This window comes from Cercospora beticola, chromosome 1 (assembly GCF_033473495.1).
Source record: "Cercospora beticola chromosome 1, complete sequence".
Taxonomy (NCBI): domain Eukaryota; kingdom Fungi; phylum Ascomycota; class Dothideomycetes; order Mycosphaerellales; family Mycosphaerellaceae; genus Cercospora; species Cercospora beticola.
In genome coordinates, this window is record NC_088935.1 from 4358479 (window position 1) to 4374676 (window position 16198).

The 16198-nt window shown below is 54.0% G+C and overlaps 7 protein-coding genes across 7 annotated transcripts; 4 read left to right on the forward strand and 3 right to left on the reverse strand.

Moving 5' to 3' along the window:
- Positions 1-303: 303 nt before the first annotated feature.
- RHO25_001742 (uncharacterized protein) lies at positions 304-2275 on the forward strand (the record flags this gene model as incomplete). The annotated part of the gene is made up of 2 exons (XM_023594347.2): positions 304-770; positions 832-2275. 2 exons carry the CDS (start codon positions 304-306, stop codon positions 2273-2275), a joined length of 1911 nt encoding a protein of 636 aa, XP_023460110.1.
- Positions 2276-2648: 373 nt separating this feature from the next.
- Positions 2649-4281, reverse strand: RHO25_001743 (uncharacterized protein; the record flags this gene model as incomplete). The annotated part of the gene is made up of 2 exons (XM_023594348.2): positions 2649-3883; positions 3930-4281. 2 exons carry the CDS (start codon positions 4279-4281, stop codon positions 2649-2651), a joined length of 1587 nt encoding a protein of 528 aa, XP_023460111.1.
- A 1290-nt stretch (positions 4282-5571) lies between these two features.
- On the reverse strand, positions 5572-6792 carry RHO25_001744 (uncharacterized protein; the record flags this gene model as incomplete). Its single annotated transcript, XM_023594349.2, has 1 exon — positions 5572-6792. One exon carries the CDS (start codon positions 6790-6792, stop codon positions 5572-5574), a length of 1221 nt encoding a protein of 406 aa, XP_023458907.1.
- A 556-nt stretch (positions 6793-7348) lies between these two features.
- RHO25_001745 (uncharacterized protein) lies at positions 7349-8689 on the forward strand (the record flags this gene model as incomplete). Its single annotated transcript, XM_023594350.2, has 1 exon — positions 7349-8689. One exon carries the CDS (start codon positions 7349-7351, stop codon positions 8687-8689), a length of 1341 nt encoding a protein of 446 aa, XP_023458906.2.
- A 229-nt stretch (positions 8690-8918) lies between these two features.
- On the forward strand, positions 8919-10230 carry RHO25_001746 (uncharacterized protein; the record flags this gene model as incomplete). Its single annotated transcript, XM_023594351.2, has 2 exons — positions 8919-9169; positions 9216-10230. The coding sequence occupies 2 exons, from the start codon at positions 8919-8921 to the stop codon at positions 10228-10230; spliced, it is 1266 nt and encodes a 421-aa protein (XP_023458905.1).
- Positions 10231-10304: 74 nt separating this feature from the next.
- Positions 10305-12600, reverse strand: RHO25_001747 (uncharacterized protein; the record flags this gene model as incomplete). Its single annotated transcript, XM_023594352.2, has 2 exons — positions 10305-10789; positions 10839-12600. 2 exons carry the CDS (start codon positions 12598-12600, stop codon positions 10305-10307), a joined length of 2247 nt encoding a protein of 748 aa, XP_023458904.2.
- A 72-nt stretch (positions 12601-12672) lies between these two features.
- RHO25_001748 (uncharacterized protein) lies at positions 12673-15897 on the forward strand (the record flags this gene model as incomplete). The annotated part of the gene is made up of 1 exon (XM_023594353.2): positions 12673-15897. One exon carries the CDS (start codon positions 12673-12675, stop codon positions 15895-15897), a length of 3225 nt encoding a protein of 1074 aa, XP_023458911.1.
- Between the last annotated feature and the right edge of the window lie 301 nt (positions 15898-16198).

The window sequence follows — 16198 nt, forward strand, 5'->3', positions numbered from 1 at the left end:
ATCAATCAGGCGAATGTTTCAAATGTTGTTAGGGTGACTGGAGATGCCTCCCACATTTTGCACAACTGCCCAAATTCACATGTGGACTCGTCACCAACTTCACGTAGCACCTAGCACGAGTTGTTCTTCACTTTCATCACTCACACACGCTTTGCCAGGCTAACGAGTGTAAACTTCACATGCTTCGAATCTCCCAATTCACCTACCGCGTCCTCACCATAAAACTCCGCCTGCAGTCCGCTCAGATCTTCTTACTCAACATCCTCTCCCACTTGGCTCTAACTTCACACGAAGTCGAGCACCATGGCGAATCGCATGGACTTGTTCCTCGAGATGATCGGCGGTGAGGAGGCACTGCCGCGGAAACTGACACCCCCTCCACCAGAAGAGAAAGAAGAACCCGAACGACCGAGCTCCATCTGGGACACAGATTACCAGACCGAAATGTACCTAAATCTACCACGCGCTCCTGGAGTGACAGAGGAGCTGGTGCGCTTCAACTACGAATCGCGCCCGAGACCTTTTTATTCAGGACCGTCTTCAGGAACGTCTCCAGGAAAGTCTTCAGGAACGCCTTCCGGCACGTTGAGCGCTGACGTGAAGGTTCCGTTCGATGTGAAGAAGGGTGAGCGCCTTCCCGCTGGGACTGCCTTGTCGCCCTTCATCGCAGTCACCAAGTACTGCTACAAGTACGTGCCGAAACAGTGGTCGCAGACGCTCGCGACTGCTTTCTTCGACCAGGACAAGATCTATGATCGTGAATGGGACATGTGAGTGCTCGCATTTTCACATGCAACTAACTTTGACTTTTCCTTGGCTGACAGCAAACAGCTACTACATCACGACCCACTCGCACGGCCTGCACACATTTGTGCGCGTCGACCAGTTCCAAGAGCTCATCGACCAGATCAACGCCAAATTCCAGGACGCGAACATCGCCATCGACGACTGGCAGCGGGAGAACGGCTTCGTGCTTGACTTCACCGATCTGCCTGACAACCTGCAGCCGCGCTTCCTTGGGCGCTGCACATCGCGCGCGACCTATCTATCCTGGGTCGCAAAACTACAACACGAGCCAAACATGGTCTTGTCTACCGTGCCGACCAGCGATCGCAGCGCTGAAGCCTTCAAGGCGAGACTTGACGCCGCAGCCGCGTTGTCGAAGGCGAAGCAGAAGTCGAACCGGGCGAAGAAGCATGCCGAGATCTTAGTCAAGCGACAGGACATAGTCAGACAGGCAATTCGAGGCCAGCAGTACTTCGGACTGCGCCCAGCGAACGACACGGAGTTGACGTCGCCGGAGGTCGCCAGCCCGATCGCCGCCGACAAGCCTGCACCGTACGCATTCGACCGGGAGCCAGTCCTCATCGCTCTCGATTGCGAAGCCTTCGAGCGCCCTCCGCACATGATCACTGAAGTCGGCCTGGCGACACTGGACACGCGTGATCTGAAGGGCGTGGCGCCTGGCGAGAATGGGAAGAACTGGCACCAATTCATTCGCGGCCGCCACATTCGCGTACTCGAATATCAGAACTACAAGAACTCGGATTTCGTACAAGGCTGCTCCGGTGCATTCGAGTTTGGCAACAGCGAGTTCGTATCCAAGAACTCCGTCGCCAGCGTCCTAGCAGCATCCTTCCAGGAACCTTTCTCAGGACCGATGAAGCCGGACCAGTTCCCATCTCTTCCACCCCCTGGCCGAAAAGGCGCATTCAACCCAATCAACAGTAGTGCTTTAACCAACACGGGCGAGTTGCGCAACATCATCGTCGTCGGCCACGACCTAGCAGGAGACGTCAAATACTGCGAACAGCTCGGCTTCCACATCTTCAACCGCGGAAACATCATCGACACCCTCGATACCGTCGATCTCTTCAAGCAGTACATGCGAGAGCCAAACCCCCGATCCCTAGGCAGTATCCTTGCTCATTTCGATCTGGCCGGTTGGTTCCTTCACAACGCTGGCAACGACGCCATGTACACCATGCAAGTTCTGCTGGCCATGTGCGTCAAAGCTGCTTCAGAGAACGGCACAGAAGCCGAAGCACAGAAGGTTCAGGAGAATTTCGAGAAGAGATTCGAAGAGTCGATGGAGATCGCCAAGGAGCGGGCTCAGGGTGATGCAGAGGGCTGGGATCTCGTTGGTGAAGATGTCGGTGTTGCGAAGAAGCCGAATCAGTGGGACTTCCAACCGAAGCCGAAAGATCCAAAGGGACGCGATCGTCAGAGTGGTGGTGGATTGTACACTATGGGAGGCGCACCTCTCGACGTCTAAGCGAATCTTGGAAGTTCCTCGACAAAGGACAACCGTGTCGCAGCCAGGGCTTGCAGTGCAACCGTGCCTGGGCATGGAGAGTGAGGAGACCTCACCGTCCTTTCGGCAAAGTGGTGCTTTTGGCGTTTGCCTTTGTATGATAATATGATCATTCGACCTGGCCCCGCATAGAGCGGGCAGATAGGAGTCGCCATGATTTGGCTCCGACGTGTACCCAACGCGGGCGGGCGCATGGAGTGGGCACTAGTCCAACGCAATGCAGCACTAGGACTAGCTTTGCGTATCGAGCACAGGCCATTCCCAATATCTCTCTCATCACCTCCCACTAATGTGCCTTCATCACTATTTCATTTACATCTCGCGGAACATTCCCTCATCTTTCCCCATGTTCTGGGCATCTTCTGAGCACCCACTTTTCCCAGTACTTGCGCTTTGTGTTATCCACTCTCAAGCCGTCGTCGTCAAGCTGGTCGGCAGATTCCAGACGACCACCGCCACCGCTACATGTGCACCATGGAGCGGAACCTGGAGTATCCGGGGAATGTAGAGCAGGAAAGTCGACTTCATGCGCTTCGGGTCCATGTTCGTCGTCTGAGTCTAGATCACTGTCCTCGTCGAATTGCGATTCTGTTGAGTCGTCAGAATCCGTTTGGTCGGTATTGCTTGGGCCTGCCATAGGTGGAACGTCTTCGTCATCCGTATCCTCGTCGCTGCTGCTCTCAAGGTCTGCTAGGGGAAAGTCGGGCAGTTCGGTACCGAGATCCTGCGTGAATTGTTGCGAATGATAGTAAGCGGTGTAACCTATTCGCCTTAGGCTGACCCATTGCAGCGCCAGCATGTCTGATCGTAAAAAGCCCAGGATGTCTTTCCATAAGCTGCCTTGTTTGAGATGCACGTCTCGTAATCTCAGACCTTTCAGGTTAGGATGTCGTTTTGCCAATCCAATGATCTCAGACTCGTCCAGTTCCCAGCCTTGTACTCCGAAAGCCACCAGCTTCTCCCATTTCACATAATGGAAAATGCTTTCGAGCGGCAACGTAAGTGGCCTGTGTGAAGGAAATCCAACGTGGACAGCCTTCATATTCCGTGCTTTCGTGAACACTTCCTTGAACACGACTGACAATTCCTGAATCTTGGCATCGAGATCTTCATTGTCGTCAAAGTGTAGAGTGAGCACCTCAAGTCGCTCTGCCAAGGTTGAGACAGAGTTTGGTACTTGGAGCCTCAAAAACCGTGCGCTGTCCGGACTCAGGATCGGCAGACTGAACCTTGACCATGGCACCTCGTTCGACGTGAGCAAAGCTGTGATTATGGTCCGTGATGCATGAGAGCATGCAGCATTCCAGCTAAGGTTCAGCCTCCGTCTGGCGTCCTCGTGTCTTCGGAGATAGTTCAACACGATGCCATCTTCTCTGTCTGACACTCGCAAGAGTTGTACAAGCTCAAGTCTTGTGAAGCTTGCAATTGCACGTTTGAGAATTCGGACATCGTCTTTCCTGGTGCAAATAGTTCTCTGCTCGGTTTCCTTTCGACGTAAATTTCCGATCTCAGATTTGCCGAGACCGAACTGCTGCAGCTCTTCTGTCAGGCTGTCTAAATCATGTGCATCTGTATCACGTCAGCTAGGGAATTTTCTACACGCCGAACGACTGACCATCTTCGTAGAAGTAGGGCACCAGATATGTGAATCGTCTGACCTGAGCTGCAAGATGGCTCCATTCCGCCAGCTGCTCTAACCGTTTGAGACCATCCTCGGAAAATCTGATCGCCACCCGGGTGAAGAGTAATGGTTCACCAATCTGCGCAAACCTTTTGCAAACACTGCGAAATCTGCCGACGTCTGCTACTGAACCGCGAGATGGTGCGGGTGCGGGCTCAAAACTCTCGACACTCAGATGCCTTCTTTGCGCGATGTCGACTTCTCGCTCGTGGTGTCCCGGCTCGACGAAGCTGAGGATTCTTTCGACGAGTTCCGTGGGCAATCGTGCAATTCCACCGCCACTCATGCTGAGGCTTGTCGACGAAGCTCATGCAGGCCCCGTTGCTCAGACCAGATGGCCTGCCCTGATGCTTGATCCTCGCGCGGTCTGGTCAAAGGCTGGAGGCTGCTGCAAGTCAATCGTGTCTACTTAAGGTCGCGTGAGGTAGAAGGGGAACAGCGGAGGACCAGGAAATGGACGAATGACATGACGAAATCCGAGCTGCATGGAGAGTCGGCGTCATGCTCGCAGGAGAGGATGAAGCAAACTATGTACCGCACGGAAGCCACGACGAGTGGCAGTCATCAGGCCCTCACCAATGAGAGCAGCTGGCCGGTAGCTTTAGCTGGTCAGGTGAGCCAAAGGCGATGCAGCTATCCGCTCGGAAGAGGGCGCGGGACGCAGCCTCTGCGGCGAAGAGGCTGTCCAGGCCAAACCATCATCGCCTGCGACCCTTGATCCTGGCTGACATGCGCTGGCATCTGCTGTCGAGTGCGCCAGGCTCGATGACAGTGGAGAATTCCAAGGTTGGCATGCAGTAGCTCACTTGCTCGAAACTTGCGGGCCTCGAAGCCGGATGCGCGTCACCCGCAATGGTGCGCGATGCGTTCCGTTTCGTCACGATTGGACAGGCTGCCGTTGCATGACATGAAGCCAGTCGCATTCCTTCGCAGCAATACTGCCATGGCATAAAGCACCGCACGCGGCGTCGTCTTCGACAGCATCCGTGGCTTGGAACCACCGCTCGCTACACATGCGTTGTCGGTGGCGATTGGCGTCGTCCAACGCCCGTGTCGTCAACTCGCGCCGAGCGGTGAGGTCGTCCACTTCGCACCTTCTGGGATCGCATTGCATTGCATGCCGCACGCCGCCGCTGCATATTGTGACGAGTATACAGTGCCGACCGGCGCCATGAGCGGAGTGCACTCCTCTGCGCGACCTGTCGTAACACCGGTAACCGAGCAAGTAGAGACGTTCCACGTTCATCGCAAGCGACGTGGGACAAGAAGATTGCAAGTCGAGGTTCGAATGGAAGTCGGGACATCGGTGCAATGGCTGCTTCGCTGCCGGTCGGTTCACAGCAACCGCGACCTAGCCAGCCACAAACTCTACTGGGTGTTCATGCACGCTTGACATGTAGGCACACTGATACAGCTGTGCAACTCCGGTCGTATGCATCAATGGCGCAAGATCTAGTGGCCACTAACTTCAGCCTTCTACACCGCATTGCCGAGCGTCGTTCGCACTCGAGAGTTGTGCATGCATTCAACCTGGCCAGCCTGGCCAGCGACCATGCGACTTATACGGGCTACGAGATTACATTTTGCCTTTTCTTGCCAACTTCTCCCGAATTGCCGTGCTGCTAATCTTGCTGTCGAATCCCTCCTTCGAAGTACCTCCTTCGCCATCCTCATCCGCGTCGAGCACATCGACCTCAAAAATATCAAGTTCCGCCCATCCCTGTTCGCGCCGCTTGTCATTCACAGCTTTCCCTCCCGATCTCGTCTCTGCACTGAGCACGAGGGCAGATATCTCCTCTTTCGTAATCGTGGGGCCGAAGGGATCTTGAATTTCCGTGCATTTGACAATCAAGCCGCTGGGGTAGTGGATGTCGATCGATTTGCCATTAGGCCCAGGATCATCTTGAATGCTCGCGTGCCGCTGGCCTCTGGTGGCAGGTGTTGAGAAATCGACAATCGCGTTGAAGAACGTCGCGACTGCCTTTTGACGATCTACCCAGCTCTCCACCAGATTTGCATGCTTCTTGTTCACCAGTAATTGATCTCCAGTAATACCAATCGTTGCCGAACGCTGTTCAGAGGCATCTCTCACATCAACCGCGAACATGGTCATTGTTATGAGCAGCTTGTGGCCAATGTGAAGATGATCCCACGTGCCACCAACAGCGACATCGTAGTGTTTCTGGTGTTTTGGTTGCCCTGGCGCAGTGGCCTTGACATCATGCTCCGAGGCCGATACTGTTTGAGCTGGTGGATCGTTGTGAACGCGCTCGACATCGATCTCGGCCCCTTTCATCTGAACAAAGGCCCTTACCATGTTCTCGCCTGCCTCGGACTCTACGCCAAAGGCATACTGCCATTGACGAGCAGATTTGGCTAGAGTTTCGAGATCAATCACAGGTCCATAAGGTTCCCGTATGCGTTCTGAACTTGATGCGTCAGGAGACCATGCTACCAAGATCACCCTGGGGTCAACGCCTTCAGCATCTTCGATGTTGACGTTTTCCTGCGCAGCTATCACAGTGATGAGCTTGTAAACGCCTGCCACCAGCGATTGAGTCTGATCATATAGACTAGATCGTGGTGCGTACTGTGCGCCGACAAGATGCGGACAGGCCAATGCAATCTCTAACACTGAAGCTTTAGGATGATCGGCGGAGTGACCTGCGACTTCTTTGAGCACTTGACTGATGGTATCCGCATAAGCCGTTTTCAGCGCGGAGGCATCTGTTGATGATGGGACCGGTGGCAGCAACAAGAGAAAGCGAGGAGGCTCTCCAACCTCAGGAACATCCATGGGCCCGGTTGTTGCGGCTCAGCCTGAAGATGGCACTCGTTGCAGTGGCTTCTTCGCACTTTTCCGCAAGGAGAGAACCAGAATGGCTTGAGTAGCTTGAGTATGCTGCTCAGTGCGCAGATTTCCGAAGCTTTGTATCTTGTTCCTCCAAGTGAAGAAGAGCTGAGTGCCGAGGAAAGTGAAGAAGAGACGTGTGATTAGCACTGACGGTATGCTCCTTATCGTGGCGCTAAACGTGTACCACCGCTGATCAAATGCCATCAGCGGACGCGATCTTGTGACATATGCATCTTCGCGTGCGACCTACTCACCATCAACACCGTATGCATCTTGCCCATCATGCGCGTGAGCTAATGTGTTATACTGTTCTACCGTTGATCATAGATCCTGCGACTTGTCTACATCGCGCTCTCAGACAGCGATATCCCTCAGATCGCCAGTAACCATGTCTGCCAGCAAATCCTGGAGACCATCTACATCTTCGAGCAAGAGCCGAGTCTTGTCAACTTCGAGTCACGAGCTCCCACGATGGCGTAGCCCTTCTCCTTCCGCATCGATGATCCCGCCGCCTATCGTGCAAAGCCGGTACATAGCACCAAAGGAGACAGTCGCCGAATCTGTATACGTAGAAAAACCAACCGAAATTGAGGACAAGCAGCAAGACATCGAAGCCGATCTCCAGTTCCTGCTCGATGCGCAAGCTGAAGGTCTAATACGAGGGCTAGAGGGACGCTCGGGGGACAATAAGAGCTCCACGGGAAGCTCAACGCCTACGGTGCACAGCGTACCAGGATCCATCGCGAGAAGAGCACGGCGGCCGGCTCGACGACAGCCAGGGCTTCGAAGCGCTCGCAAGGGCATCTACAACAGCATTGTTGCATTGGCAAACCTCAAGAACGAGGAGCTCACAGACATTCGCAGCGAGGTCAGAGAGACAGAGGGAAACCTCAGGCAGATCGAGACATGGGAAAAGAAGCGGGCCGGTCTACTTGAAGCATCAAGTCGCGTGGACTCGGAAGAAGAGACGGTGCGCGTACAGCGGCTCAAGCAAGAGGCAGACACATTACAAGCCGACATCAATCAAGTTGAGCTGAGTCTCGTAGAGATGAAGAGCAAGCACCGCAAGCTCATGAGACAAATCGCTGCTGTGGAAAATGCTGTACAGGCTCGTATGGCATCGTACACGGAAAGTCTGCGACTCCTCGAGAGCGACGTGGATAAGTTCCTACGCGTCAGTCCAGACAGCTCAAATGGAAGAACAGCATCTCCCGTGGCAGCAAAAGCATCGGTCTGGCAGTTACCACCTCAACGCAGGAATCTTGACCTAGCGAAAGAGTACTGGTGTGAACGTCGCGAGCAGGTAGATCACCGCAAGAAGGACATTGAGTTCGAGAAGTCCGCTCTCGTCGAAGGCGCAGAGCTATGGCGGCAAGCAGTCGTAGAGGTGACCGAATTCGAGAAGCAGCTTCGCGCTGAGATGGCCACTCTACGACCATCATCGCCTAATTCGCAATCGGCCTGGGAGGATCCTCCTAATATGAACACTGATCACGCTGAAGGCATGCAGCAGGTACTTGACAAAATCGATACAGTCGCGGAATCACTACACGCGAAGTTGCAAAAAGCTGAAGAGAACAACTGGAAGCTATTGCAAGCTGCTATTGGCGCTGAGCTTGATGCACTCAGTCGAGGGAAACAGATCATCGCTAGTGCTCTCACAGCGGCTGACGATAGAACGGTAGAAACAGATGACCATGATCTGCGAAAGGGAGACACAGGCGAAGAGATCAACGCGCTGGATCAAAGCTTCGCAACAGCACGACATATAGATGAAGAGGATGAAGAGCCGCCGCCTGAACTACTCTTCTCTCAAGCCCGTGATATAGACACGGAATGAACGCTTATCCATCTTCTCCCTAAGTTCTTGCCATGTTGTCAGTGAATTCTTGGCGCTCCCGCAGCTACGCAGCAGCTGCATCCGCCACAGCGCGGGACCTCACCTTCGAGTCCAACGGCAGCTGTCCCGGCCAACACCACAATCCAACAGAACTTGCAACGCTAAGGCCGCACAGAAGATGCCGATCGGTGAGAGCAACGGTGGTCAAGAGCAACGAAACTGCTGAGCCATGGCAGAAGCAACATACTCGTTCACGATCCCGTCTGCGCACGACGATACCAACCTTGAATGTCGCATCTACCATCCACGCAACCTCCAAGATCTCCTCATAAGCAATGATTCCAAACCTCGGATTGCAATTGTAGCACATCCTTATGCACCCTTGGGAGGCACATACGATGACCCAGTCGTGCTATCCCTCGCCGAATGCCTCCTTCGGGAAAGCTACATCACCGTAACTTTCAATTTCAGGCAAGTGCAGTGCCTGAACACGGCAATCGAGCTACAACACTGACAACTTCGACAGAGGCGCAGGAAAATCAGCAGGAAAGACATCATGGACGGGCAGACCAGAAGTAGACGACTACGCATCCGTCGTCGGGCTTGCAATTTACTACTTCAGCAACATTTGCACGCCTCCTGGGCCCGACATACTATCTGCTAAACACGCAAGCCTCGATCCCAGCTCCCTCTACAGAGACCACGCGACCTCAAACGGCCCCCTCGAGCTATTGCTCGCGGGCTATTCCTTCGGCTCGTTGATCCTGTCTCGCCTGCCAGGCGTGCCCGCGATCTTGCAGCGCTTCGAGACCGCAGAAAGAGGCACTGCAGCTTCCGAAATCTTCATGCGGGCTCGAACGCTTGCAAAACAAACCAAGCAATCGATTGAGGTCGCTCAGAGTCCGACTTCGCCAAAAACAGTCCGTGGTCGACGACCTCGCCATGACGACTCTCCGACAAAATTGCAATCCTCGGTGGTTGTTGGAGGTGACGAGCTTGACGCATCAGAGCGTCGACGAAGCCGCGATTCGCGCACAAGCGTAGACGTGATGCGAGATATGCCGCATAACATCAAGCACCACATGCGTAGGCATAGCGGGCATTCCCGAAGACCCTCCTTGGAACGAGAGAGCAATACACCGGCAAGCACTTCTAAGCTCGCTGGCGGCAAGCCAGGACCAGAAATCGCAGTACGCTACCTGATGATCAGTCCCGTACTCGTGCCGTTCTCGACTACACTGCTGTCGCCTGGTCTACCGTTCACTGAGGGTAGCTCTAACGATGGGGAGACGGGCGTCTTGGGCTTAAAACATCCGACCTTGATCGTATTCGGAGCTGGTGACACTTTTACGGCAAGCAAAAAGCTTCGTTTGTGGGCAGAGAAGCTCCAGAAGGATTCGCCAGAGAAGAAGGTCCACTGGGCACAAATCGATGGTGCAGGTCACTTCTGGCGTGAACGTGGAGTCATGAAAGCTTTGCGGTCCGAAGTCCAAGCATGGCTGAAGAGTGATGCTCGTCCAGAGACGGGTCAGATGCAGTGAATATATTGCGTGGTCGAAACCTCGACCAGAACTCCTCGCTCGCTTTCCATCGTCAAATCATCATCAGCATTCAATCATATCTTTACACCCCATACACCGCGTCCAGCACAGACTCCCAGCCAATCGCCGCCTTGGTTCGTGAGCTGGCTCTGCGGGGCCCATGATACGTTCGCAACTTCGTATTCGCATCTCCAGTTGGCCAATGGTCCCTTCACGGTAGACGCAGACTGCTCGGTGCCATTGCCGTTCAAAGCAGGCACGGAAGCTTGGTTCTGCGAATTCAGCAAATCCCACAACAAGACCATGCTGTCATCTGCACCAGAGGCGAGCATCCCTCTCCGACTTGGATTCCACTCAATCGCGTTGAGGTTGCCTTGGTGGCCACGTAATTCCAGGAGCGCGGTACCTGGTTGCCGGACATCGAGAATTCGAATAACGTTGCTATCAGAAGCAAATGTGGCCAAAAGATGGGCGTCGTGGGGCGAGGCGGCAAGTCGGAGAAGTGGAGGCGCTGCAGGCATGTGAGACTTCGATGGGGAGGACGCCGAAGGAGAGGAGGCTAGAGATGGTCAGCTTGGATTGAATCTTGAGTATCACAAGAGTCTTACATTTGTCACTCTTCTCCGCGGGCTCGTAAATGATGGTCGAATGCTCCAGACTTCTCAAATCAAACATTCGAACGCTGCCATCAGCACCGCAAGAAACAAAGACATCCACAGAACCCGCACAAAATCGCACGTCAAATACTTCCTTGTCGTGAGCGATCAATTGCGTCTTGGCTGTAAGCGTCGGAATATCCCATATGGTACATGTGGTATCGATTGAGGATGTTATGATCAGCTTCGGAGAAAGCGTATTCCAATCCAAGGACGTCAGAGGAGCGGTGTGCTCAGGAGTCTTGCTGTTAGAGAGTAGAGCAAGCGGTTGCAATTTCTGGGGCGCTGGGTCTCGAATGTTTGTAGACGCACTTCTGTTGATGTGCGAAGAGTGCGGTGTGGAGGGCGCTGGCAGGGACCACAGCCGCAGATGATCACCACTGGTAGCCAACAGATCTGTACTGGACTTCTGCGAGCTTGGAGGCTCCCAAAGGATCCTCGTTACAGGATATGCGCATGTGGCCTCTGCAACTTTGCTGTATTCTATGCCGTACGGCGCCTGTCCGGGACCGTTGACGTCCTGAGGTGTAATGTGCGTGTCCAATATCTGTATGAAGTTGTGTGGATCCTCCAAATAGCTGCCGACCGCTATCTTGCCCGCCCCAGAGCCGCCTTGCACTGGCCACTTACACCAATCGAACGCGTAGGTTGGGAACGGAGCGAGATAGTTCGAATTCGTGGGTTGCTCGGAGTAGCTGAAGAAGGCGGTGCCCTGGGGACCCTCATTGGCGTCGGAGATGGCCCGCGACCGAATATCTGTGAGGTTCAGAGGGCTATGCGAGGGGCCCGCCCCCGATTGGGGCGTCTGAGCATTGGAGAGATTGAAAGCCTTCGGATTGGAGGTGACCGGCGTCTGAGCGGGTGTCTGATTGAAAGGAATGTACTTGGAGGAGCCGTCCAGCGTCCCCACACTGGGGCTGCTCCGCGAGTGACTGTGCAGGGTATTGGAGCGGGATGGGGGCTGCGAGTACTGCGAGGCATTGTTCTGCAACGGCTGGGACTGCATGGTCGAGGTCGTCGGCGAGGCCGTGTACGCTGAGGAGGCAGTCGACCGCGAGCCGCCTGCCGGCTGCAGGGCGCCTGGGAGAGCAGCGGACGAGCTGGCGTTGGAGGGGATCACGCTGCTCGCCTGGAAGCCTTGGTTGGGCGTGGCTTGCTGAACGGCGAAGGACGGCGTGGACGTTGCCGAGTACTGAGACGGCAGGTAGTTCTGCAGCGAGGGCGCGCGTTCGTGAGCGCGCCGCGGCGTGGTGAAGGACTGCAGATGAGACGAATCTGGCGGGATCGTGGATCCCGGCGCGGACAAGGGAGCTGCGGGCTGCTGGTCGGAGGCGCCTGCTACTCGGCCACTCTGCACCGCCATGTCATGGTCGTCGCGGAGGGAGTCGTTGGCGGAGGCGTGGGAGGGCGGCGGGGGGTCAGCGAAAATGTCGGTTCCTGCGCTGGTCGTGCCGCTCGCGAGTCGCTGCAGATTGGCCCCGAGCCCAACGGCTCCCAAGCTCGACGCGGCCTGGAAGATGCCCTCGCCGGCCGTGTGCTTCGCCTGCGAGTTGCTGTGCGAGTGGAAGGGCAAGGGCATGGTCGGCAGCGCGACACAGCATGTGCATGTCTCTCGACAGTCACGCTGCGTCGGAATGCTTAAAGATAGCTGTTGCTGCGAATTGATGCCACCAGCGGCTGATCGTCCGTGGCTGAGTGGGCCGACGGTGCACATGCCATGCCATGCATTGATTCACTGCCAAGCTTTGCACTTTGAAGCACTTCGTCTCCTTCACACCTTCATCCAATGCAGCATGAACACCACCGCGTGCCCTTGACGGCGTTGGCCTGCTGGGGTCGAAAGGTCGTTCTCGCTGGATCGGGCAGCTGCCTGCTGGCCTACGACACAGCCGACCAGACTTTACTCAAGTCCATCTCGATTTTCGAAGGCCAGGCCATACATGGCATTGTCACCCCTGACAATGGCAATGATGATCTTGTCATCGTATGGGGCGGACAGTTGCTCCGAGCATTGAGACTTCATTCGGACCAGGATGGCTCCCAGCTCCACTATGAGGCAGGACCAATTGCCCGCGTCGACGACTGGATTCTGGACGCTATGATATCCCCACTGGATGCCAACAGGGTTGCCATCGTCACGGCACACAATGCGCTGAGCATAGCAAGTACGCATCCACAGTCACTGTCTCTCGACATACGTGAAGCAGTACCTGGATCCAATTGCATCCTGTACTGTGCACAGGTCACATGGCTAAGTCCTTCTTCTTGTCTCATTACTTCGGGCACTGCTTTCGGCGATATCATAGTGTGGTCGTGTCAACTTGCAGAGCATGAGGCTCAGCTCGAAGCAGCACATCAAGTCCATTACTCATTCCCAGCACATGACGGTTCTGTGTTCGGCGTGCAGATACTCCCGAGCGGGTCAACGAACGTCAAAGGTGAGCCGCAGAGAATACTGGCAAGCTGCAGTGACGACCGAACTATTCGACTGTGGGATGTCTCAGACCTGTCAATACGAATCGAGACAAACGATACGGACCTGCGCGAGACTGGATTTGGCTCTGTCCAGAGTACCAGCGCAATCAAGCCGGCATGCTTGGCGAGTGCAATGGGACATATTTCCAGAATATGGCATGTGCGCTTCGTTGGAGCCGGTAGCACTGTTCGTCTGCTGTCCTTTGGAGAAGATGCTACATGTATCACGTGGAGCCTGACCAGGAGTGAAGGCTCGATCGCTTTGCGGCAAATCAAGGTAGAGAAAGCTCACAATGGCAAGAACATATGGGCAGTAGCCATTCGAAGATGCTCTAAATCAAATGACGATATTACTCAGACGGAGGACGTACTTACTGGTGGTGCAGATGGGTCGATTTCTATTCGTAATGTCGAATTCAATGCCCATGGAAATATTCTCGATTCGAAGGAACATCAGTCTACAAAAACAGCAGTCCGCTATCGATCATACGGTTTCGTGGCACCGCGCAATGTTATTGCAATAACGGACAACGGTGAAGTGGTTTCACTGAAGCTGGACACAACAAGAAGGACAATGCACAGTGATCAAGTCGGTTCACCGGCCAGTCAGCTTCGTGGCTATTCAATAATGGCTGCCATTCACGGAGTTGCTTTCTTTGCTGGAAGAGGCGAAGTTTATTACCACTTGGCTGGAACTTCTCGTTATCAAACCCTCGTTGACGTTGGTGAGAAGGTTGCAGGACTATTTGCGCATCATGGTAATGTCACTCATCTCAGTAGGGAAACGACCGCGGGATGCACACTTTTAGTCACGACAGTGAGGTCCAGGTCTGCTTATTGGTATAATTGTCAAACAAAGGACAATTGTACACTCGAGATCATGTCCTCGTGGGCACTGGCACTGCCGGAAGGATTTGTGGTCACAAGTTTTGCAGAATTTACCCAGGACGACGATGAGTTCGTCACACTCGGCTCAAGAAGTGGTTGCATAGCTGTTTACGATCTGCGCCCTCGAGACGAAGAATCTGGCCCAATATCCAACGTAGGCCACTTCCCTACCGTGCATGGTGTCGAAGCTGTCACTTCCTTACGATACTTCATGGGCATGCTACTCTCGACTGGGCGTGATGGAACCTTCGCCGCACACAAACTGGACATCTCAGGTCCACAAAGTCACTCGAGCGCTGATCAGAGTATGAGTCTAATCACTGTGCATCAGCTGGCCCTCCCTCTTGGACCAAACGTTGAAGATTTCTCCGTTGTGCATTCGAACAGTATCTGGGTCTGGGGATTCAGAGGCAAACATTTTGTTGTCTTCGACGTTACGACACAGCAAGAGATCATGGTCGTCGAATGTGGTGGAGCGCATCGCAACTTTGCCTTTGATCCCGACACTTATGGCGGCACCTTCATCTGGACCAAAACCTCAGAGATCTACTTCCAAAGCCAGAATCGCCTCGCATCTAGCTCGCTTCATGCCGGTGGGCATGGACGGGAAATCAAAGCCAGCGCAGTGTCACCTGTCGATCCCGAGCTGGTAGCGACGGGCGCAGAGGACACTGACATCAAGCTGCAACTGCACGTGAACGGTACCTGGCGCTGTCTTCACACTCTGCAAAAACACATTACAGGTATCCAGCATCTCCAATGGTCTTCAGAGGGCGACTATCTCTTCTCTAGCGGGGGCGTCGAAGAGTTTTATGTGTGGAAAGTTACTCACAACCTTCCGCTGGTAAGAATTGGCGTGGTCTGCGAGTCTGCGCACCCTCAGTGCAACCTTTCGGATCTACGAATCATGAACTTCGAAGCAAAAGCCCGTGACTCTGGTTACGAGATCACAATGGTATACTCCAACTCCAATCTGCAAAAATGGCATTACTGGAACAAGTCATGGACGCTGTTAGGCTCTGGCGATTACCTCACCTCATGTTTGACGCAGTGCCTCCGGATGAATGCAGTTTCCTTGAATCTAGAGAATGCATCAACGATACATCAGGCTCGATCCTGCCTCTTCACAGCCAGTACAGATGGACACCTAGTTCAATGGAACAGAGACCATTCCGGCCAGCGTGATTTGACCTGGCAAACACGGCACAAGGTCCATCAGAGCGCAGTATTGAGTCTGATCCCTGTCGACCTCTCATCCGGTGCTGGCGACAACCTCCTGTTGATTTCAGGCGGAGACGACAATGCCTTGGGTCTGACAAGAATCACGTTCAACTCTCAATCGAGCAAGCCGACAATGGCAACTCTTCTCGTGCCTCGTGCTCACGCGGCAGCTATCACTGCACTGGCAGTCGTACGCAATGTCGGTGACAAAATATGGCTGTTGAGCGCCAGCATCGATCAACGTATCAAGTTATGGAAGGTTGTCATCAAAGACGGCTCTGGAGTTGATGGCATTGAGATTACACTCGCGAAGAATGTGCATTCTGCGGTTGCGGATGCATCTTCGATGGAGCTCGTTGGGCAGAACAGAGTCTTGATCTGTGGTGTGGGTATGGATATGTGGAAAATTGATCTTGACAGCCTTTGAACAGCATGTATGCTCATTGATTTGACCAATTCCTTTCCACTCCCTTGAGTCCGACTACGCATCGCATCTTCGGACACAAGAGTATTTGGTCAAACCCAAAGAGCCAGAAATAGCAACTCATGAGGCTTACAGGATGTGCTGTGCTTCGATACTAGTACTTCCATAACCTTTGATCCAGCGTTTGATCTAAAGTTTCCACGTCGCATATAGAGCGTGAAATGGCGTTTTAGATCACATACCGTTCAATAGCTGTATCGACTGATACGGCATAGTGTGAAGAAAGTTCGGCGAGAACGTATAT